At 39.2% G+C, this 25233-nt stretch overlaps 2 protein-coding genes across 5 annotated transcripts in view; one reads left to right on the forward strand and one right to left on the reverse strand.

Moving 5' to 3' along the window:
- Nucleotides 1–8691, forward strand: part of LARGE2 (LARGE xylosyl- and glucuronyltransferase 2) — a 37954-nt gene extending 29263 nt beyond the window's left edge. Inside the window, exons 12-15 of the mRNA XM_063289662.1 lie at nucleotides 1115–1393; nucleotides 1607–1753; nucleotides 3941–4136; nucleotides 4240–8691. Of these exons, the coding sequence (XP_063145732.1) occupies nucleotides 1115–1393; nucleotides 1607–1753; nucleotides 3941–4136; nucleotides 4240–4437 (820 nt within the window). The 3' untranslated portion in view covers nucleotides 4438–8691. The remainder of the gene's footprint in view (nucleotides 1–1114; nucleotides 1394–1606; nucleotides 1754–3940; nucleotides 4137–4239) is intronic.
- Nucleotides 8692–15167: 6476 nt separating this feature from the next.
- Nucleotides 15168–25233, reverse strand: part of PHF21A (PHD finger protein 21A) — a 160989-nt gene continuing 150923 nt past the window's right edge. For all 4 annotated transcript variants that reach the window (XM_063289666.1, XM_063289665.1, XM_063289664.1 and 1 more), the window contains exons 15-18: nucleotides 23467–23622; nucleotides 21294–21369; nucleotides 20910–21013; nucleotides 15168–17108 (exon numbers count right to left, since the gene is read on the reverse strand). In XM_063289666.1, coding sequence (XP_063145736.1) covers nucleotides 16854–17108; nucleotides 20910–21013; nucleotides 21294–21369; nucleotides 23467–23622 — 591 coding nt within the window. In that variant the 3' untranslated portion in view covers nucleotides 15168–16853. The remainder of the gene's footprint in view (nucleotides 17109–20909; nucleotides 21014–21293; nucleotides 21370–23466; nucleotides 23623–25233) is intronic.

The raw sequence follows: 25233 nt of genomic DNA on the forward strand, positions 1-25233 counted from the left end.
GCAATGTTTACAAGGTTCCTTTTTACTTTTGCATCTATTTGCATGTGAGGCTAGTAAATTCCATTGCCAGAGGACACCATATTAATATTTTTAGACCATCTATAAGAGTTTATAGTTGTTCTATAACCAGCCATGTTCAGTCTGCATTTTCTTCCCCTGCCCCACAAGCAATATCCTCCGCAAGCCTAGTTAAGGAGTGCTGCATTGGTTCCCAAGGTCAGCCATTTTGGCATTAGGATAGCATGCTAGGATCTCAGTGGGCAGGAGGGGAGGAATTAATTTCTCCCATTCCTGAATCCTGAACTGAGTAGAGGGGCTGCACCTTAACACATTTTTGCTTCAAGTATTTGATGTCTCTTTTAACCTCTTTCTTGGGTTTCAGATGTGTCCTTGAATTGAGGCATCCTTAAAATATTTTGTTAGGAAATGCCGAGATTGTAGCTTTGCATCCTTACCTTGAGCCAAAATTGTGAAGTAATCAGACAGAATCAATTATGAAAGGAAATGATCAGACCCAATTAACAAAATGGCTGCATGAGTCACTAAATGGGCTTAGTGATGCAAATTGGTTGGTGAGAGACTATGTTTTGAGACTGAAATGGAGGCCACCCAAAATCAGTTCTCTTCAGACAGATTGTATAAATTTGTGTACTCTTTAAAATCAAAATAAAAGTTTGTTAATATTAAAATAAGGACAATTTAATTTTTAATTTCGTGTAAATAGTAATTGATCTTAGGATATAGTGCAGATTGCACCTTTTTGGAAATGTCACAGAAAACCTGATTGTCTGAATACAAGTCCTTGTGCTTGGCATATTATGAGCTTTCCTGAAATGCCTGCTTCTATGGTATCTAACTTTTGTAACAGATGGCTCATTTTTCTCAAACGTAGACAAGGGCTGGTATGGTACTGGGAAAGCAGTAGGGAGGGAAGAAAGAAAACCTTAAAAATGGAGCAACGGGACATCACCCAAACATTATGTATTGGGGTTCAAGAGCATTTAAATAGTATTTTAGAAGCTTTTCTTCGACCTGGGATGTCTTGGCTCTATAGCTTTTCGTTGATTAATGATAATGTGTGATGCTCTCAATTTGTCTTATTGATGATTTGCAGGTTGCAGATGCTGGAGGCAATATGTAAACACTGGACAGGCCCCATTAGCCTGGCTTTGTACATGTCTGATGCAGAAGCCCAGCAATTTCTACGCTATGCTCAGGCTTCGGAGGTGCTGAGTAACCGTCAGAATGTTGCCTATCACATTGTGTACAAGGAAGGGCAGTTTTATCCAGTCAACTTCTTGCGCAACATAGCATTGAAGAATGCACAGACCTCTCACGTTTTTCTAATGGACATTGATTTTCTGCCTATGTATGGCCTCTACGATTATCTCAGGTATGTGTCTTCTTGAGGTCCAAAGCTGTCGCCACCTTCATTCATCTTTCCACTCATGTCACGGTTGTCTCTTTTGTCCATATCAACCCAGTAGGAGCCCATAAGCCTGTGTTAGTTTTATTCCAACATACACTTTGGGCTAAGAAATATGTCGGTACTAATACCCTCTGGAGGGTTGAAGTCTTGAAATGCTCTGCTTACCTTTGTCTCCAGGTCCTCCATCGTGCAGCTGGAGCTGCCTCCAAAGAAGGTAGCACTCATAGTGCCTGCTTTTGAGACTCTGCATTACCGCTTCAACTTTCCCAGATCCAAAGCGGAGTTGCTCACCATGCTGGACATGGGCTCCCTCTATACTTTCAGGTAGGTGCTGATCAGAAAAGGTCCATTTTCAAGAGCCAAAGCTCTGGGTTTAACAATTGCTGGATTGTCTTTAGCAACTAAAGGGCAAAACCAGCTTCACAATTCTCTCTAGTAACTTAGGCACCAAGATTTAGCTGGTTACTTGAAACTGAAGTATGAATTCAGTCCTGTTATCCCTGGTTATGAATGTATCTCCTCTTCTCCCAGTTCCACTTACGTTCAGCCCTCTCATTTTCTGGCACCATTTCCTTTCAAAAATTTTTTTTTTCCATTTCTCATGACTGTTCCTTGCTCTGCATTTCTCAGACTGTTTAAGCCATTTCTCTTCTTTACTCGTCACCATTTTGTCTTCCTAATTTCTGCCCTGAAATCTACTACTCTGTTTCTGTTGCCTTTCTTTCTTTATAATGAAATAAATCTGCTAGTGGCTTGGCTGCCATACGGTACTTTAGAGCGTGTTAATCTGTTAGGGTTTTTTCCCCCCAATATTACTTCCTATTTGTTTCTGGGCACAATAAAAAATTACTGGCTATTGTCTGTAACATTCATGGACCCGGATATATACCAGAAGAAGGGCTGCTTCTCCTGTACAAGCCTATTAATCCTAAATGGTCATGATTAGAATCTTTGCTCATGTCCTGTTATCATCTGAGGCTTGTTTGGAAAACATTTCCATCCTCACTCTCAAATCATTGTGAAACCCAAGAAAACTTCACAACTCTCCTGCTGAAATTCAGTGGGAAACATCTGAACTTCAGCACAATGTCAACCTGTTTGGATTGCAGGTAGAGGGTTGGGAGCTTTCTTCCTAGAGTCTTCCACTTTTGTTTTTGCAAAGGCATGAGACCTGAGATAGAGCCAATTTCATTGGGATTGTGGTATTCTCTCACATGGGAAGCTCCTGATTTGTCTCCCAGGTTATGAACCTCCTTTGGATCTGGGAGGAATATGCAGGTCAGAAAAGTCAGTGCTAAATGTTTTAAGTAAGATAGAGACACTTTTCTTTAGCCTATTGCTTCCATACCTCCTTCCCTAGACAAAGTGTCTTTGCACTATTCTTCCATATGTGTGGGAAGTTGAGGTACATCAGACAATGTATGGTGAATTGATGGCAGAGAAATGAAGTGAGGTCCTCTTCCTTGAGATTCAGCTCTATCCATATTGACTGTAGACAATTGTATGAAGAAGTGGCTGTATTTAGGTTTCTGTACCATTTGGTGTAGTCTAATGGTCAAAGAAGTCTGGCCAGTCTGTGGCTCTTCAGGTGTTGTTTGACTACAAGTCCCAGGTCCCATTCTACTGACCTTTCTGGCTGCAGACAGTAGGAGTTGAGTTCAACATTTGGAAGCCACTCATTGCCTACTGCTGTGTTAAAATCTTCAACTAGAACCAGGGAGTGACTTACCCAACTCTCCACCTGTCCAAAATTTCACTGGATATTACTGGGTCAGTGTTTTCCCCTCAGTAACACATTATATATTTTGTGGGTAGAGGTGGAAGGATGTGTTTGCTACCTAGGATTTTGGCAAGGAGCAGTAAGATATTAAATTAAACCATTGCTCATGAATATGGTAATTAGTTGACTATCTTCCCAAAAATTGGGGGCCCAATTCAAAGTGCTGGTTGTTACCTTTAAAGGCGTGGCTTGGTGCCTGGGTGCCGACCGGGCCATCTATCTTGCCCTTGTTTGCCCTGCCCTCTGCAGTCTTTAAGGAGTACTGAGGTTCTCACCCCATGGGAGGGAGGGGTTTGGTAGCTCAACAGCGGGCCTTTTCAGTAGTTGCCTCTGATCTTTGGAACACCCTGCCTCCCAAAATAAGGAATGCCCCCAAACTCCTGGTTTTCTGGAAGACCTTAAAAACATTTTTATTTTGCAGACCGTTTGGTTGCTGATGGTGCTGAGCTGCCCTAACAAGTTAGTTCGATTGTCAGGAGTTTTTAGTTGCTATGTATTTATTGTACGGCATTGTAAGCCACCTTGAGTCCTTTGGGAAGTGGGTGACCTATAAATAATTGTAGAAAAGAATGAACTATCCAAGAAGCGTGACTTTTGATAGAAGGAATAAGGCCATCTGATTAACCTGAGCTTGTTTTTCAATCTCTTAGTTTTCAGCACGGGAACCAGCTGCAGATTGAAGTCTTTTCACTTAACAGTGTTTGCCCAATGATGTATGTTTTTGTGTACAGGTATCACGTGTGGCCCCAGGGCCATGCTCCCACAGACTATGCCAAATGGCGGACAGCCACAGTGCCATATCAAGTGGAATGGCAACCACAGTTTGAGCCTTACGTTGTAGTAAGGCGTGACTGTCCCCTCTATGACCAGAGGTTTGTAGGCTTTGGCTGGAACAAGGTGTCTCACGTCATGGAGCTTGATGCTCAGGTGAGTATGTGGCTTTCGAACAGTCCACCGGCTGTCCTTTCTGTTGAGGAAGACCAGGGCCGAAGGGAATGGGTCCTGTCAGCACCTTCCTGCCTTTTCACAGGAATATGAGCTGCTTGTCCTGCCCAACGCCTTCATGATCCATATGCCTCACGCTCCCAGTTTTGACATCTCCAAATTCCGCCAGAGCGCCAGCTACCGGAACTGCCTCCAGACTCTGAGGGAAGAATTCCATCAGGACCTGTCCCGCAAGTACGGTGCAGCAGCACTTAAATACCTCACTGCGGAGAGGAGCTGGTGAACGGCAACCAGAATACCAAATACCAAAGGACTATCTGACCTGCAGATGGATGAGGCTCAGACTTCCTGGAGAGGCTCACATCAGTCGCCCAGTCCTCCTGGCTGTGGTACGGCCCGTGCCTAGATTGCAGATGGAATTATAGCTGGTGCTGTTGTTCAGGGCTACAAATATTTTGTGGCAAATTCTATTCTCAGATTAACTAGGCAAATTACATTTGTAGGTATCTGCCTCTTTTTACAGATTGTTCCCAGATTAAGTGGAAGTCAGAGGAAAAGAGAGGGAAGGTGTGTGGCTTAAGTGCCCTCCCTTACTCACATGCACTCTGTTTTAATACAGTGCTTGTGTTCACTTACATTCAGTGATGGAAAGCAAGATTTTAGTTCATAATTATAGCATTTTTCCTCTTTCTGTTAATCAAATGGCAAGGGCTGCTATTACTGTTTTCTACAGTGTATTCTCTTTGCCCGTTCTCTATTCTTTGTTCCTACATGTTTTGTAAGAGAAGCGGGCCTAATGGCTCAAATCATAGAGCTGAAAGGGGCTGTCCTGTTCAGTGCAGGAGTCCAAAGTAAACAGACAGATGGCTGTTTAGTCTCCACTCTGTTAAGGGAGCCCACTACATCTCTGAGTAATTGATTTGGACTGTCAAGTGACCTTCAGAAGCAACCTACTTCACAGAACCTGTTGCTGGGTAACACGAGTTAGGAGGGTGCTGTTCTGCTCTTTGATTTTCTTCTGGTTTCTCATAGGCATCAGTTGGCCATTATGGAAACTGTATGGGGAACTAGATAAACCTCTGGTCTGATCATCTTCTTTCTAGCTTCATCCCTGTTCTCCTCCTTTTTGCAGTTCCCTGAAAATCAAATTTGAAGGAAGACAATTAATTTAGTGTAGGTGTTGATCTTTTTCTTTTCCTCCCTGCCTCCAAATATTTCTCAGCACATGCAAGAGGAACTATTCTAATACGCGTTTCTTACTTGCCTTTTGGTTATGGCAATATTGATTGAATAATTTTTTGCACTTAACCATATTCTAAAACAAGGACCAGATCCCATGTGGGGAAAAAGATTAAATGAAAAGAAATCCATGTCCCTACTACATATTTTGCTGAGAATATATGGCATAAAGTAAGCCGCATCTACAGTGGTGCTTAAAAGTTTGTGAACCCTTTTGAATTTTCTATTTCTGCATAAATATGACCTAAAACATGATCTATTCTCCACACAAGTCCCAAAACAAGATAGAGAACCCAATTAACAAGCAAGACAAAAATATTATACTTGTTCCTTGATTTATTGAGGGGAGTCATCCAAAGCTACATATTTGTGGTAGCAAAAGTGTGTGAACCTTTGCTTTCTGTAACTAGTGTGCCCACCCACCAGTAGCAATAAGCACAACTAAACTTTCCCAGTAACTATTAATCAGTCCTGCACATCGCCTTGGAGGAATTTTAGCCCATTCCTCCTTACAGAACAGCTTCAACTCAGGAATGTTGGTGGGTTTCCTTGCATGAGCTGCCCGCTTCAGGTCCTTCCACAACATTTCTATAGAATGAAGGTCAGGAGACTTGGCCCTTCCAGATCATTAACTTTCTTCTGCTTTAACCATTCTTTGGTTGTACAACTTGTGTGTTTTGGGTTGTTGTCTTGCTGCATGACCCATTTTCTGTTGAGCTTCCGTTCATGGACAGATACCATGCCATTTTCCTTTAGAATTTGCTGCTGCAATTCCGAATTCATAGTTCCATCAATGATGGCAAGCCTTCCTGGTCCAGAGGCAGCAAAGCAGACCCAAACCATGATACTGCCACCACTGTGTTTCACAGATGGGATAAGGTCCTTCTGCTGGAATGCAGCATTTGCCTTTTGCCAAACAATGTTTTTCATTCAAGCCCGAAAGTTCTATTTTGGTCTCCTCCATCCACAGAACATTCTTCCAGTAGCCTTTGGCTTATCCATGTGGTCTTTTACAAATTGTAGAGAGGCAGCAATGTTCCTTTTGGAGAGTAGTGGCTTTTTTCTTGCAACCCTGCCATGCACACCGTTGTTGTTCAGTGCTGTCTTGATGGTGTTCTCATGAACACTGACATTCACCAATGCAAGAGAGGCCTTTAGTTCCTTAGACATTACCCTGGGGTTCTTTAAGACCTCCAGAGTGTTACACGCCTTGCTCTTGGGGTGATCTTGATTGGTCTGCCATTCCTGGGGAGGGTAACAGTGGTGTTGAATTGCCTCCATTTATACAGAAGCTGCCTGAGAGTGGACTAGTAGAATCCAAACTCTTTGGAAATAATTTTGTAACCTTCAGCCTGGTGAGCATCAACAATTGTTTTTTGGAGATCCTCAGAAATCTCCTTTGTTCAAGTCATGACACACTTCCACATACCTGTGTTGTGAAAATCACACTTTCATAGTGAATACCCAGAATTCTGTTCTTTAAATAAGGCAGGACCTCCCACACTCACCCAATTATCCAATTGATTGAAACACCTCACTTTGATTTTCCCTTGAAATTAACTGATCGTCCTAGAGGCTCACATACTTTTGCCACACATAAATATGTAGATTTGGATCATTTTGTTCAATGAGTAAATGAAAAAGTACAATGTTTTTCACTCACTTAATTGGGTTCTCTTTATCTAGTTTTAGGATGTGTGGAGAATACAACACATTTTAGGTCACAGTTACGCAGAAATACTGAAAATTCAAAAGGTTTCACCAACTTTTAAGCACCACTGTAATTTAGAGTTCTTGAATTAGGTCTGGCCAGGCAAGTGCTCTTGAAAAATTTAATAAGGTATTTTTGAGGTAAAGTCATCTGTTGCCTCTCTTTACTGTTCCATTATCAAAAAGTAGTCATGCCGATGGGCCACACAGATGTTCTATTTGACTTCTGCAGTCACCAAATCACCTTAGAGAGCTGTAATTTGGGTGTTGCAGAGCCTTGTCAAGCAAATTCGTTCTCCTCCATGAAGGAATGTGAAGCTCTTCTTTCCAAGGAATTCTTCCCCAAAGCTTCTCTTGCAGCCCAAAGTGAAAGCCATCTCTTGTGCTCTGTAGATATTTCCATTATCCAGCTTGCAGAAAGGAGTCAGGTCCAAGGAGAATTTTGAAATGGCTGTTCCCAGGGAGCCCACTTCCAGTGGGGAAAACCTTTATATGCTTTTTTTTTAGGAACCTGCTTCACTTACCCAGTGCCTTTCCTCTATGAGACAGATGTTGGACAGATGAAGCTGAGCAGGCAGAACTTGAAGGAGCTTCCCACTGTGGGCACTTGGAGAACTGGCTTTGACCACGCCTCACTTTTAACTTTATGGAAAGGTACAGTGGCCAAAGCAACACTCCGCATTCCAGATACTCTGATAAGAGGAGAGAGTTCAGTCAAGGTCCTTCATGTTCCCCATCCCTAAATTATGACATTGTTCCCTGCTTCAGGGATGGAGCTACTGTCTTAATTTGTAGGCAGCTGAATCTTTGCAGACTTGGAAGATGGCCAGCCTTCCCCTGCACGTTGCCATCTGTATAGCGCCTAGGAAACATGACTGTCAAAAGGGTTAATTCTGTTCTTTGAATGGAGAAACCTAGAGCTGCAAGTTAAAGGTAGTAAAACATTTAGCTTGCAGTGCTTCAGATTTTATTAAAAAGAGGTGCTTTGGAACATGTGGGAGCACAAAAACAATTTCCACTCATTAAAGCAGCAATGTCCTCAGGATAGTGTCGCTGCAGCAGAAGTCTTCTGGAAATAGAAATAGCTACTTTAATGAGTCACAGACAGCTGCTACATTTGTACTGCTGTGTGTTCTGAAACCCATCTTCTGAACCAAGTCCAAGGATTGCACAAACATTGTAACAGTGTGCTGTTAATGTAGCTGGATTGTGTGCTGGGAGCAGTTTCAACTCAGCACTTGTCCACGGTTATCAAACACTGGATCACAAAGAGTAGGTTCTTCAGTTACTATTTATATAATTTAAACTGATTTCTCGCTAAATGTAAATTGTGTGTCTTGAATTTTCTAATGGTTCCTTTTTATCTTTGTGTTCTGGGGAGTTTCCAGTACCTTCTGCTGCTAGGCTGTTTCTTCTGATTTTTCTGGTATTAAGCTGGAATGTAAAAGTGATGGGAATGAAGCTTTCCATCCTAATTTAAGGTGGACTCGTATAAATACTGAACCTAGTCCAAGCTGAGCATATAGAGAACTGGTCATTATTTCCTGCCTTTTTAAAGAAAATAAAGTTTTTAGAAATTACTTTTCAAGCCTTTGATTGGAGTTGTGTGGTTATTTTGCTAAAGTTCCCTGATCTAAATGATGACTGAAACAACAAATATTAAAATTACTCCTGTTTCTCCTTGAGGAAAATCTGGTGGTTTTTGCTGCACAAAGAATTCTGGGTGCTAGATGATCCTTGTTCAGCTGTTTTCCTGCTTCATTAATGCATTACTTTTAAATTTAAGGCAAGAGAATGGAAATAAAAAATAGGAAGAATAATTTATAGTTGGGAAACTGGTGATCCTTCAGATGCTCCCATTACACTGCTGGCTAGGGCTGACAGTAGAAGTCCATCATCTGTGGGGTCATAATTGCCTGTCCTTGAACTAGTGAGAACAGCTGGAAGGATAAAACCACAGGTTAGGAAGGCATGAAAACTTCTGCCTTCAAGATGAAACTATCCCCAGAATGTGGTTTCAAACTAAGGGCAAACAACCTGGCTGAGATCAGCCCACTGCCCACTCTTTTCAAAATAGAAGGCAGTTCTAAAGTGCCATGTACATATAGAACATGGGGAGCTGAGCCTCCAACTTTTTGCCCTCATATACTTTTTTTTCCAAAAGCCATTTTCAAGCAACTGTAATTGGACAAAACAAAAACAAAACACCCACTCCCACATGCAACACTGTTTTGACAAGGAGATAGTAGAAATGCAGAAAACAATAAGCTTTTACTCATGCTGTCTTTTAAAGTTGTCCCTCATTCCTCTGCTGAACAGCTATTATTTGATTTTTTTCAAACTTTTGTAACAGCTTACAAAGGGAAAATATATATATAATATCAAAGACTGATTATAATATAGCACAAGGTTAGCATGGCAGGCAAAAATGTCATGTAAGACTTGAGAACAAGAAAATATGGCTTGGGGAAAGAACTCTCCAATTAGCTAGTTGGGAACACGAGAACAAACACGGCAGAAAGAGTAACTAAAGCACTGTTTTTTCATGCATGACCTATCCATAAGGCTGTGGTAAAGGAAAATGGGGCTTGGAGAAAGGAGCTAAGTTGCGAGCCAAAAATAAGTCAGAAGACAGAGAATTGAAGCTAACAAGGATTAGGCCTGAACAAAAGGGAGATCAAGAAGGGGCAGAAGACACCCAATATGTTACATGTGAAAAATAGAAAACCAGCTTGAGTATAGGTAATTGAGTTGTGCGTATGTACAGGCTAAAAACATACAGTGCAAACTTCCTCAACTCTCAAACAGCCTTCAATCTTACCAGCTCTTAAAACTCCACTGATGACCTATCATCAAATTATAAAAAACTATAGACCTGTGCAGTTTAAACATGATTTGGAAGAAATACTTTGAACCTCACAATCATGTAGGACCTCTTTGCCATTCATTAAAGCAACTTTTTTTGTTTCGGTTACAAACTTAAAATTAAGGTGCCACTGCTATAGGAGTCACATTAACTTTAATTAACCCCTTAAAGCAGCTGCATCTTTTTTCAGGCCCACTTTAAAAAGCTGTTTCTCCTAATTCACAACCCTTCAGTATGGATGTAGGATATCACCCTCCCATGACAAACACAACTTTGAGACAATAGATTTTATTGTTTTATTTAGTAAAATGTTAAATAAATACAAATTGATCATTTATTCTGCACCCTCTTTTTCTTCCCGGTTTAATAGACTAAAATCTAGACACAATGTTACCAAACCCACAAGGGACTGGAAGGCTACAGAAAGAAGGCAGCAAAGAGACTGAAAAATCACTATGAGCACCAGGCTATTTCTTTTTTCTTAACCAGAAAAACAAAACCAAGCAAAACCCTTAGCCAAACCAAGTCTTTATCTTTATGCCATTCACAGGGTGGTGATCTGTGAAACTGAGGTTGCACCAATTCATTTAAAGAAAGTCTTACAAATGATATGAGGACTTGGGCTGTAGAGGCAGTACAAGTATAGTTCAGTTTAGTTGGAACATACATTGGAAAAGGAAGGGACAATATGGCATGGAGTGGCTGACTGCTGGTTGCATGAGGTTGTGTGTTCCTGCATCCAAAGATGGATATTCAGGACTGGAAATTCACTGCTGGAAAAGCAAAAATGGAATTTTCTGTGAGGTCAGCCACATTTTATCACACACAGATTACTGCAAGGAGTCCTGTTCCAATTATCAGAAAGTTTCTGTTATAAACAATAGAATGTCTTAAAATAAAGATGCATAGGTGGTTGATAAGGAAATCAGGAATATCTCTGTGACTGCAAAACTGAATGAAATACAAAATAAGCTACAAATTAGTGTAATATTAAATACCCCATGAGTACTTGACAAGAAAGCCTAAACAGACTAGTATTAAATTTTTTTACTAAATTGAGTTTCCTATTTAAGATACCCAAATTTCAGTCCTGGTTTAATTCCTGTTGCCCTGATAATCGTAACACAGATTGGTGCAAATGGGATTTTTCATGGGTGCATTAAGGGACACAACCATCACGTGGGTACCTCTTTCCCCAAGACCTACCTTTATTCTGTAACAAGATTAGAACAGTTAACTAAAAAGTTTGGGGTACTCCTTACTAAAGTAGAAGATCCTTACAACAAGACCCTTCACAGTAATCCAGCTACCATGTTCTTAACATCAAGACTGACATAAGTATGTAGCTGCAAAGTGCAAGAATTACTAACAGATTGGGGAAGAAGGGAAATAAAGGTAAGAACTCATCAGGCATTTCCAAAGAGCACTCTTCTATACCTAAAGAATGGGGAGAGGATGTGAATATTCCCCACCACCACCACACACCCCAATCAGTGCTTTTATCACCTTCCATCCGTAAAGGGAAATTTGCAAAGGAGAGACTCCTTCGTGATTCTAAATCAGAGTTTTAAATTGCACGGAGAGCCTTTGTGGGTAGAGGAGCTTTTTCTCAACAGTCCTCTACACATGAAGAATGATGAAAAGGATTACAGAGGGGAAACAAAGCTAACATGCTTATCACTGCTTCCCCCCAAGTATTTAGAGAAAGTTTTGCAAATATCCAAAGACAGTTGTTTAGTTCTAGTGGAACAGAATTGACTCTTTGGCAGGGTTCATACTTCACGTTAAACCAAATCTTGCTGAGTGAGTCACAATGTCTGGCTAAGTAACTAAGCCGAAGCCACATTATGGTTTAGTGAGATGTATAATCCCAACCTTTCATTTCAAAGATCTTGTACTTTACAAAGGAGACCTTGGATAAACTGAGGTAGAATAAGTGTTGGAGACAGGGAGATATTTAATGCTGAATAAATAGCTGCTTATTTCAGTAATAACGATTTTTAAAAATGGAAGAGCTGTATAGAGCTACCCTAAAACTGGCAAGGCATGCAGATAAGACAACAGCCAGTTATTGTCCATTGTTAGATATGCAATAAATTCTTCAACATTTGAAGAGCATTACAGAACCTTAAGATCATCTCTCATGATCATCTGTTAATGGGAAGACAGGCTGGGAAGGAACTGAGATGATTCAGCTACGTTTAGGTCAGTCTTCTTTTGTGTTCAACCTGTATCACATTGGTAGAGTCCAGGAATTTAGCATAACTTCAAATTTTGTACAAAATACATAAATCAATCTGGGGGGGGGGGGAAATCAAGCCCCTCTTTATGAGGCATTTATGTTTTTTTCTGAACCAAAGCCAAACCAAATCCAATTCTGAACCAAATCGTGGGACCTTCCTTCTTTCACTTATTGTCAGAGTTGAGCTTGGGGGGGAAATAACTATACTTAAGAATATAATTTGTAATTCTAGGATTTGTAGCCAGAGCCATACATTAACTATGCATTGCAATTCTGAATTGATCAAGAGTACATACCTTATGTAGGAACTTTAAACAAACAAAAGGATTGTAGAATGACTGTAATAATGCTTTGCTATGTGTTCACATTTTAAAGGAATTCAATGGATTAAATAGGATCAAAATCTTGAAATAAGGGGGAATCACAATGCGAAGCCAAGGGGAGGCATGTTGCTGGTCTGTAGCCGCATCACAAATCTGTGGTATTCATGCAACTACAATCTGCTCATTTGTAATTTGCAATCACAATTATTCGATACAATTCCCCAACAGATTAACTGCATCAAGTCCCATAAAGGACCTGCCCATCTAATCCATTCTTTCTATTTTTTACAATATAGATCAAAAGATTTAAACTCCAAGCTACTTCCTCACACATTCACAGCGAATTCCATGATATGCAGCACCACACATTTATAAGAGAACATATTGTGACACGCTGATACATGTGACAAGATACAAACAGCCAATGTGGCACTGGGCAGAAGCTGTAGAAAGTTTAGGAGGAGGAGAACAAAAACAAGACTAATTGCAAGCCACTAGCAACCATAAGCATGGTTGTCTCCTAATTCTAATGATGTTTCTGAGTATTTCTCTGACACATTCCTGATTTGAAGTGTTACCAGAAGCACTGATCTTGGTAATTCTAGCTAATAAAGTAATTTACAATAGCTATCTTATCTAACAGGAATTTTTTTCTTTTCTGTGATTCCCTTTTATTTTGAGAGCAACCCCTTGCATTCAAGAAAATCTGACATCCATTACAGATCATTTTGCATTTTTTGTTCACTAAAGCATGTATTTATCTATTCTGTAAATAGGCAAGGATCCTTCTATAAAGCCCAAACTTTGTTTTATTTTTTGTGCTGTATTTTCAAAACTCAAATCTAGGAACAACATTCTGTTTCTGCGACACTGAGAAATGGGAATAGTATGCTGCTGATTGTTTTCCTCTCTTTCCTTCAACTTAACTGATTACGCCACCAGGGCAGGAGATGTAAAGGAAAGTATGCATGTATAAAATTGCAAAGTAATAAACAGAGGGTATCCAGAGAATAGCCTTATTCATAACATCAAAAAGTGCTGGATGTCCATTACAATCCTACTAGTCAGAAGAGATCAAGACAAAAGATTTATTTGTTTTATCGGAATAAATCCAAAACAGGTTTCCAATAAATGGGAGATTTGCCTTAAGAAATCATATCCTTTGCACAGTAAGAAACTGGACCCCGACACTTTTCTTTTTACGCTTCCTTATGGGAGCATAAAAACAAGAAGTTACCCATCCTTTCTGAGGAACTGACTTGACAATTTGCTATTCACACTTTACAGCATATAAAGGAAGAGAATAACTTCCCCTGGGGTCACTATTTTAGCCTTTGTGCCACATTTAGCAGAAAGAGTAGTTCTGCATTTATTCCACTTTTCAGTGAAGTGTAAGAGACTATCATGACCACTATATTCCAGTCAATTCAAAAATTCAATTCATGCTCCAGGGACCACCGGAAAAGAAATATAATGCTGTCCACAGTATAAAGCGATGGAAAGGAAGGGCCAGGTGCATATGGGAATAGCTCATATTTGAGATCTTACTTGTTTGCCACCATCAGTAGCAAACAACAGACTTTCAGTCAGTAGAGAAAACTGGGCAGTTTCACTCATTCCTTGTCCTCTAAAAGGTGTCTTAACACAGGGCTAAGCATCTTGCAACCTGTCAGGTCAAATGCACCTCATCAGGCATGTAATCTGGCTTGCTAGGACATCCCAGGCAGGCAGCAGTATCAGGTGGTTTATTAAATGGTTGGCTTAGTAAGACAGAAAATGGACAAGCTTGTGATCCCAAAACATTTTTGCTCTGTGCATTCTTGTGACAATATTATATACTCAGAGCAGCTGTCAACATGACTGATTGGTTGTCTTGCATTTATACCCATTAATGACATCTAATCTTTGGAAATGTGCTAGCTTCACTACAAAATACCAAGAGTTGACAGTAAAGCCTGACATTTTTGGCATGCTTAGTGTCCTTATGAAAGGCTCTGCAGCTGACAGCAAAGTTGTCGTCTCCCTCAGCTCCTGGCGCTCAAACCCGGGGAGACCGCTGTTTTACGGTCTCCTCATGAGGAGCTGCCATTCAGAGCAGATGGGAGATCATGGGCGATCTCCCGATCTCTCCTTCTCTGGACAGATTCGAAGGACTGGTCTACTCACCAGTCTTTCGTTCTTCATAGCAGTTGTTGTCTCTGCTGTTCTGAGACGTCTTCAGTCAGCCATGACTCACACCAGAAGCTAAAGCCTGACATTTTCAAATGTAAAGCAAGTTCTGTTTGACAGGAATTTTTCTTAGTTCTTACTAATTAACTATGAGAATGAACCATCAGTTGCTGGGCTTTAAAAGCAAGAAGCCTAACTGGAAATGACTGAGCCTTCAGGGACAAGAATGGAAGGTACAAGAAAGCAAAAGAACTGCTATAATAATGAGCAAACTTCAAATGAGTGTACAAATAAAGTGCATAACGATGCATAGTTCTTCAATGTAGAATAAGCGCACCTGTGCCATCACTGACAAGCAGAAATAAGAGTTCTGCTAACATGTACCTATATAATGTTTGAGCCATCATGATTTAGTGGCATGAGCTCTGCCACAAAAAACATGTTGAGTGGTTGCATTGATAAACAAAACTGGCTATTACAGGCTTACAGATTTGATGTCCAGCATCAGCCTTTTGATCACTACAGGATTAGTTTGACAATTGCCTTAAAATGTAAGGTAAGAAGGGTTATCCCTCAGCATAAAACTCTTTATTAGCTTAGGTGCTATATTGCAATAGAATAAAAATGATTAATGCTGTCAATGCTTTTCTCTGTGCTTTTACAGAGAAGAAATCCCCTTAGTTTAAAAAATGGTTTCAGCTCAGATTCAGTTTTAATCTTGAAGGTTATTTCAATGGCATGACAATATCAAGACATCTATCCAAGGCATTTTCAAACTGAAACCACAGCATTATGGCAATACCAGAAATAAAATCTGTGTTAAAAAAAATCTAAGTACACAGCATTTACTCCAGTTCTGACACCTTTTTAATAGAAATCACTTGTTTAGGAAACAAATAGCACTTTTGTAATTTTTTACAATGTTTCTTACCTTGATCTTATTTTAAGTAACACTAGGAAGACCTCAATATCTTTTTTCTTTTTTTAATTTAAAAAAGTTGTTTTCCCCCAGATACAAAGATTTGCCCTTGCATAAAAAACAGTGCCCAAAACGATGACACACGGACTCACAAAGACTCACTGTATCTCACTGACACTATTACTTCTAATCTATACCATGCAAGGTCCCATCTACCTTTTTAATTGGACTGTCAGCCTGAAAAAAAGTTTTTCTATTCCTTACATTTGTAACCAAAGAGAAAGGAAACAAAGGAAACAGGCATTTTAACTATTTGGGCAATACATTAGGGACATGTGCTGTGCTGTTTGGGATACTGTTTTTGCTGGACAAATGTACCAAAAAGAGAAAAAGAATTTTTTTTCACTCATGACCTGCTTTCCAAAAATGCAGGCTGATCATATTAGTCTCCTTCCCTACCTCAGTAAAAGCTTCCTTCTTAATGTAGCAACTAAATCAACAATGCATTTCATTTCATTTGCATTTGAATATATTTTCTGAATGCATTAAAAAAAAGAGAGAGAGAGAGGACAACCCAAAGCTGCTGGACTAGTAATCTTCAGCCTTTTGGATACTCACTGAAAAACCCTTCCTCATTCTTTGTTGTGTCTTCTGTAAAAACAGCTGTGAATACTGCTTACTGGATAAGTTTTTATCCCCTCCCCCACCCCCTTTTTAGGATACTAGGATTTGTTAATTCTTATTTCTGCATTTTTGGTTTAGTAGTATGGACAATTTAGAAACAGGAAAAGCCCACAGGCTCTTTGGATTTGAAGTTTCCCCCGCTAAACAAAAACTGGTCTGTAGATAAGTCTGAAACCTGCTCCTCCCTGCTCCCTACCCCCAAATAAAAATAAAAACAAACCTATAGTGGCTGTGGAGGCTGCTGCAGGCACACTCTGGTGTAAAATATAGAGAGAGTAAATATCTTATTTAACTTGGCATGGTGCTGGCTAAGAACCTCCAGCTGGCACTATTCATGTAACATGGTCCAAACTTTGCACGTACACACAGAATAAGAAGGATCAATTGGCAAATCTGGTGCCGCTCGGCACGAGCATCTTCATACTCTTTCTGGAAACAAAGAGTTTCCTGTACTTTCCAGAAGAAATCCAGCTTTCCTTTTCTACAGGGTCTGTTATGTTCTTCTTCTCTGCCGCCATCTCCTCTGGCTCCTTCTTATTGTGCTCTGTTATTTAGTCTCACTGCCCTTCTTACAGTTCACCATGCAGCTCTGGGAGGGGGAAGATGCTGGGGTGGAGGTGGCAGCTGTCATGTTACTGGTGGAGTCCATGCCATTGGAGATGGCTCCCGAACCGCCCTCAGAGTTTATGGATTTGGACAGATTGATGCCTTGGATGAGGCGAATTAACTGTTTTACCTTCTCCAAGGAACTGTGCATTTCCTTCTGTTTTGCCAGGATTGTGTTCTTCATTTCCATACATTTCTGAAGCAAATCAGAACATTAATCTTAGTGAGTACACTGCTGAAAAAGCCTGAACTAATACAAAGAAAAATAAAGAAAGCATAATTTGAATGTGGGATTTTAACAGGCAGAACTAACTGCATTTAGCTCAAAGGGACTTACATTTGCAGAAAGATCCTTAAAAAAAAGATTTTTTTTTGTGGCTTACATGCAGCTCCATGTACATATGGTTTAAAACCATGTTTATGCTCTAGCTGATGATAGAAAAATGCCATACTCAGTAATGTGAACTAATCAATCCCGGATTCTCAATTTTAAAGAGGAAGGTAAACACTGAATTCTTCCCTTTGAATGGCTGAAATTCCTTTCTGTCCATCCTGTGGCATACCTTTGATTTATGTGCACCTTGATCCAACAGGAACAATCTGTGCAAGAAAATAAGTTTCTACACAAAAGCTGCAAAGGTGGAATATGATATATATTTCTACATTATGTCTAATCACTGGATGGACAACAAGCACAGTCCATTATGACTATGATGGGCATTGGCTTTAGAGAGTAGAAGAAGTACAATCTAAGTCTGGTTGGCAAGATTACCCTGCAGTACATCTCTGACTTAAAACATAAATTGATTCAATTGTTACAAGTTTCATAGAAAGGGAAACAACAGAACTGATGGTTTGGGCTGCTAGCAGTTGCAAACAGATACTTTTTATATTTATTTAAAAAATGCATATAACTGCCCATCTTCTGTACCATAAACCTGGGCCTCTCACAGAACAGTAAAAACATAAACATTCTAACCAGAGACCACTGGAAGAAATGAAAGACCAGCTAGGTACAGATTGTCATGGAGAAAATCTACGTGATCACTAAGAGTCGACAACAATTTCATGGTACGTAATCAATCGATCGATCGATCAAACCAGAGTCATAATCAAAGTTCCTTGTGTGTGAAGCATATGTGTTTTCTTGAAATGGGGTGGGGTTCAAGAGATTTTAAAATAATACAGAATGTGAAAAGTTATTATCTTTGAGCATACAAAGTTCTCGTTTGTTAGCTAAATATATAACTTGCCTTTTCTCCACGAACTCAAGGCAGTTTACATGAGTTTTCCCTTTCCTTTATCCCCATAAAAACTCAGGCAGTAGACTGGAATGAGACCAAACGACTGGCACAGTCACACTGATTTTCCATGGCTAAAGATGGATTTGAAACTGGGTCTCCCCAAGTCCCTGTTGAACTACTACATTACCTGACTGCAAACAAAGAGTTGTTTTGTTTTTTTAAATACAAAAAATCTAGTAAAGCTGGTATGTACCTTAAGATGGCTACTTTTTGTAGAGAAAGGAAAACATAGCCTTTTCATTTATATATTTTAAAATTAATTCAAACATAGTATGATTTTATTTTAATATGGAGAAAGAGTGGAAATGTTAAAATATCAATGTTCTCATCCAGTGCCAAGATCTGGATGGAAAAGAACAGGCTACAACTCAACCCTAGCAAGACTAAGTGGCTGTGGGTTTTGGGTAGTCCTGGATCTTGAGAGTTACCAGCTTTGGATAAGGCTATGTTAAGAGTACCATACTAAGAATATGGAATAGGTACAAACCCAGTTTGTGCCAAAAATGCCTTTACTGGTTTCAGCACGAGAAGCATTTCATAGCAAAGAAAGAGCAGGCAAAGAGAAATGGTTAACATATCAAGATCTGCTGGTACAGGCACGTGGGGAGCTTAAAATGAAGTTAACAGAACAACTGACTGCAGAGGGATTTAGTTTTTAATGGTTTTCATATGCACAATTGAGAGAGAGATTTAATATAGATAAAATAGTAACTGGAATTGAAAAACGTAAAAAGGAATTTGAAACTGAATTGTGTACAAATGATGAACATGTGATTGCTAAAATGTATCAACGTTTGCTGAGATTTGAAAGCGAAGAAGAACAAACTAAAGAGTGCATGATAAAATGGGCTAAGAATTGTAGTTACAATATACAGATGGACCAGTGGGAGAGAATGTGGTTAAAAGGACTGAAGTTCACATTGTGTTATAAGTTAAGAGAGAATTTTTACAAAATGATGTATCATGGGGATATGACATCAGAGAAATTAGTTAAGATGTATAAAGATACTTCTAATCAGTGTTGGAAATGTGAAAAATGAAGGGTCACTTTACCATGCAATGGTGGACTTGTGAAAAAGCAAAAAAAAAAAAAAAAAAAAAGGATACAAATAAGTATAATGATACAAAGAATTCTAAACACTAACATTCAGATGAAACCAGAACTGTTTTTACTGGGACTTATGGATAACCAATTAGTAAAGATCAGTGGAAGATCCATAGGATGGAATATCAGTTTTGTATATGGTAACTGCAGTGAGACTATTGTATGACAAAGATGGAAAAATACTGGAATACCCACACTAGAGGAATGGATTGTAAAGATGACGGAACTTGCAGAAGTGGCAAAACTGACCTGTCTAATCAGGGATAAGACAACAAGTATTTTATTAAAGAGTGGAAACCTTTTTGCTGAAAATGGAAAATCAGGTGATTTATGGATTTGCTGATTAAAAAGGGTCGATAATGGGAAGAAGAGAATAATGATGTAATTTTAATGAGGGAGGAGAGAGGATAAGTTTGTTTGTAACTGCTATAAAGAAGATTGGAAGTTGCTTCTTTATATATCTTTTCTTTTTTTTCTATTGGTATTTCCTTTCACACCTTTCTTACTTTTTCACTTCATACCACTTTTTCTTCTTCTTCTTTTCTTTAATCTTTATATTATTTCATGTTTATCTTTGAAAAAGATCTTAATAAAAAATATTTTTTTAAAAAAAACTTTGGATGAGGTAACACTTCCCCAGACAGAGCTAGTTTGAAATCTGGGGGTCCTCCTGGACTCACTTCTCCTGTTTGAGAAGCAGGAGGCAGATGTGGCTCAGAGGGCCTTTGCGCACATCCACCTTCTGCACCGGACCAGCGTGCCTGTTCCTGGACTGGGAAGCTCTGCTCATGGTCACTCGTGCCTGAGTCACCTCCCAGTTAGATTCATGCAATGCACCCTACTTGAGGTTGAACTTGAAGAGCATTTGGAAACTTCAGCTAGTCCAGAATGCAGTAGTGCGGACTGTCTCGTATGCATCAAGATTTGTCTATGTCACTCTACTACTGCACAAGCTGCACTGGCTCCTAACAGGCTTCTGGGTGCAATTCCAGGTGCTGGCTATCACCTTCAAAGGCCTGCAGGACAAAGGACCAATAGATTCAGCTCATCCCACCAGATCTGCTAGGGTGGGCATCTTCTAGGTCCTTTCTACGAAACAATGTCATTTAGTGGGACCTGGGAGATGTTCCTTTTCCTTTGTGGCATCTGTACTTTGGAACAGCCTTTCCCCTGAGATCTTGCTGGCTCTGACTCTACAGGCCTTCCGTAAGACTACAAAGACATGGCTTTCCTTTGGGCATTTTAGGACCAGGGTATTAATGGAGCCTGTATGTATTCTGGCACTGTGAGTTATTTATGTGTGTCTTGATTGCTATATTATCCTTATTTTTAATCATATATTGGTTTTACAATATTGGTTTTTTGTACTGTTTATTAGCCTCCCAGAGTTATTTGTTCTAGATGGGTGCCATATAAATTATCTAAATAAGTATCTGTGAAGTAGTTGAGATTCTTTCTATAGTAAATAATATCTCCACATTTATATGGAGTAAAAAAAAATATAATCTTTTGGTGGTTCACAATCATAGCTCCTAGTAGAAAACAAAAGGTATAAATAAATGATTACTTGGCAATGGTTAATACTTACTGTTATAGAATTGCTGAGTTGTTTGACTTTCTGTTCTAATTGTTCTCTTTCCTGCTTTAAATCTGAACTCCATTTCAGTAATTTTTGTTTTTCCTCTTCTTTTGCTGTGAAAAAGAGATTATTAATTGTGCTCTATAGATGTGTTCTCTCACCTATTTTTCCACAATGGACCACCAGCATTACACAGCAGTCATTGTGATGCTGGATTATTTCTGATGTTGCAGATGGATTCATTAAAAAATAATCTCACACTGTCCTACTAATTTGACTACTAGGGGTATCAATTAATTTGACTATTAATTAATTTTTTATTTAATAACTGAGTAGAACAAACATTCTGTTCATTTTTCCAAAGAAAATCAAGCCAAAGACTATTTAACTTACCTGTTTTGTATGCAATATATGAATGAACAATTGCTAAAGTCCCTGGCCATGGAATTGCTTCTTCTTTCTTCAGCATCTGAAAGGAAGGAGGGTGAACATTTGGCAGACACATTCTACCTCCGGGGAAGACTCAGAGAGGTAGACATAAAACAGTTCCTTTCATAGTGATCACGAAAACCACTCTCACAATGTACGTTCATAGTTCTCTTCTTAGAACTGTCATATAAAATTAAACACCTTAAATTTCTGGTAGGATTTATTTCTAGGCCAGCTCCTGGATAAGCAGCTGGATTGGGATGGCAGGAGGTAGAGGGTTGAGTAAGCAGAAGAAATGAGCAAGGGTATATCTAGAAGCACCCTGGTTGCATAGAAGGTGTTAACTCTGCCAATGAACACACAATTCACAAACTAAATAAAAATAAATGCAGTAAAATGATATATTATTGTGTTTGGGGGAGAATAGGGGGATGGAAGACATAGTCCTGCTGCTATTAAGTTGTTAAAGGAGCTTAGATTCATACTGCAGCCTCTCAATAAGGACACAAATTGTAAATACTCTGAATTATAAAACAGTCTGAAAGTAACAAGACATTGGCAGGAGGGAAGGAATTGTGTTATTAAACGTTGATCCCTAAGTGCCTCTGATAGCAACAAGCATGCTTTGCATGACATCCACAACTGCTCTGCCAAGGAAGAGAGGTCCCCCCACCCAAAATAAGTGAATTAATGCAATTGGAGTATTGGTTAAATTTCTTAATAAAGCATTTTCGGGGGGGGGGGGGAAGACAGCTGAACCATCTCACCACTCTCCCCAAGCTAGTAAACATTTCATTTACTGCATACAAAAAAACTCCTCCATATTCAGTTCTGGAAAAGCCTTTAAAATATTAACAGTATGAAATACTCTTTTGTGCTATACCTCCCACAAAGGAGGCCAGTTTAATCACAGCCTCAGCAATTTTGTACATTCCTGTGCGTCTACAAACCTTTTCTGCTGTGAATTTTAACAAATCAAACAGGAATGAAAAACCAATATATCTGATCTTACATTTTCAGTAAAGAGGATGACGACTTTCTGACTCACAAACTGCTGATTTAAGTAGTTCAAATACCAAATGCCCTGGATTTTCAGAAAGAAGGTAACGTTACAATATAGGAAAGAATGCAGTTTGTCCTGTAGCTGCATCTGACCATTGTCATCGTCAACGTCCTGTGGATATTAATTTGGCAGTCACTCAGGGAAGGGTGGCCTTTGTTGCTGTGGTACCAACTCTTGGAACACTGTCTCCCTAGTCACAAAGCAAGCAGTGATCTCACAGCAATTTCACTTTCCCACTTAACACTTGTGCTTTTTAAATCTTTCATTATTTGTTATGCTTATTGCATTTTACACGATTCTGTATATATTTTAACCTCTGTATATTGCCTGGAGGTTAACTGCATCACAGACACTTTTAAATTTATAAATGAATGAGCAAACAGCATTCCCCTTGGTGCTACCTCCACCAATGCAGAATAGTGATGCATTTCTCAAACTGAACTGGCAAGTGGAGAAGGGAGCCGAGTCACACCTAGGTATCACAATCACTCCTTAATGATCTTCATCCCATAATAGGATTTATAGTTGCCTGGAGAGCCAAATACTGTATGAAGGACTGCAAGGAAGAACTGACAGGCGCATGGGGAAGTGTTAGGCATTCTTCTGCTATCTGCCTCTCCCGTAAATGCCCTTTGTTGTGAGATTAACATTATGTTTGACATACAGATTTCCTTAACTGGCCTGAAAATAATGGATTTTCTAAGATATAAATGAAAACATTAATTTGGGTGGGGAGCGAAGAAATAGTTATGGGAAATGATGCAAAAGAGAATTTATGGGTCAAAAAAAGTTTTTGTCAATGTTTCTGGACTTTGCCTCTGACAACCAACTACAGTACTGTGTTATGACATAGCAATGGCAGAAAAATATCCTCCAATGTAGAAAACAAAAGCAAACTTTTAAAGAATAAGCTTGCGGAGTTCAAAAATTCATTTAATTTAGAAATGCCTAATGTTTTGTAGATAGGCTTGACTACTGGCTAGTTCCTCTAACTCTTCGAAAGCCTTATAAAGACTTGTTTTATCTACTACAGACAACCCTTTTTGGTGCTTTCTTTTTTGTGCCAAACAATACCTGGTCTTGACATTTGGGACAAATCCACATGCCCTTGGGAATAGTTTTCAGAGGCGGGTCTAGACAGTCCAAGTGATATACACGTGAGCAGGTATCACACATAAGTAGCTGTCCACTTTTCCTGCAAACACTGCAAAAATCTTCATGGATATCACCCTATAAAATAAAGGAAAGGGGGAAAAAGTTTTTTAATGTTTGCAATCTACATTGAAAATCAAAGTAAAGCCTATGACAATCCTATGTAAGTGATACGTGAACGAAATACAGACGGAAAACTCCATGAAGTATAACCTGTTCCATTCTCCTCAGGTAAGTTATTATGAAAATTTGTTACATAGCTTCTTAAGGTACACCGCTTTTTCTAGTAGACTTGTCAAGCAATTTTAAACAAGAACATTATTTCTTTTGTTTCCAAGGAAATGAAGTTAAGGTCAGGGTGAAAATCCCAGTCATCTGTAGTTTTAAAGTACTGTAATAACATTAGATCAATGTAGTATTAGTAGCCCAATGGTATGTTCCAAAATAATAGTATTAGTGTGGAACTACCAAATTTTTGACACTCAAAATTTAAAAAAGGACTGAGGGAATATGTACATTTTCATGCTGGGAGAGGGACCACTCAGCCTAGAACTAACATGTAAGTTAGTTATGTGCCACTGAATCAGGTTCAACTTCTGGTTACTCCACCAATGAATGCTCACCATCTCAACCTATATATAACACTTGCAGCTCTTCCAAGGACAGTCCAATCTTTTCTTTGATTCTCTTCATGCAACTTATTGGTTGCCTTCCCCTTCTTTAACTCCCTCTATTCTTGCACCACAATTGTTTCTGATCCACCTCATCTGTTCACATCACATGCCCGAAGTATGTGGGTTTCTGCTTACTGGTTACTGAAGGAAACAGTCTTTATGTGGTCTGAGAATGCTTTGCATTGTTGGAGGAGCAAGTATAGCTCTGCTGGTGTTTGCCATTGTTGTATTTATTTTAAATCACCAAGATAACACATTACAATATTGGCCTCTGAATTAAAAATATATTGCGGCAAAGAAGTACAATGGTTACTCAGTGATGTCAGTGTCATTAACAAGTGTGCCATTTGTACAACCCATTTTATATAGTCACACAGGTAGGATTATTGGTAGAAGGGGACAAAATTACCAATATCTACTCTAAGAAGCATGTGTATGCTAGATAAATGTAACCTGAAATAGAGATTATTTGAATTATCTCAAATACATTGATAACATCTGAATATAACTGGCTATAAAACAATGGCAAAACCATAGTGGACTGAAATATTGGCTTGTCTTAATTTATGAGGATAAGCATAATTTAATTCTAGGTTTTACCATAGCCTTTCCTGAGAAATGTAGACAGACCACCATTTTAACTATAAAAGGATACTTTAAGTACTCTAGCTTCACATTAATATTCTGAAAATCAAATGCTTTCAGTTTCTACTTAGAGGAAGGGACTTCCTTTTCCTCTTTTTGGCAACCCTGTACACCACCCAAATAGGTCTGAAGTATCCTTCAACTTCTGAAGCAGATCTCAGAAGGGTTTGCATAGGACAAGGGAAAGGGGGAAATCTATTCCACCTCTAGTCTCCATTTGGTGACAATGTGCATTTTATAAATTCAGTCCAACAACAGATCTACCTGTCTCCAATTTGTTTTAATTAATCTGGGATTTTGGTAAAAGAGAAGAAAACCAGCAGCCAAAACAGATCTCTATGATAAATACTTCTCAGCTGAAAAATGTTAA

Source organism: Candoia aspera, chromosome 1, assembly GCF_035149785.1.
Source record: "Candoia aspera isolate rCanAsp1 chromosome 1, rCanAsp1.hap2, whole genome shotgun sequence".
Classification (NCBI taxonomy): Eukaryota; Metazoa; Chordata; class Lepidosauria; order Squamata; family Boidae; genus Candoia; species Candoia aspera.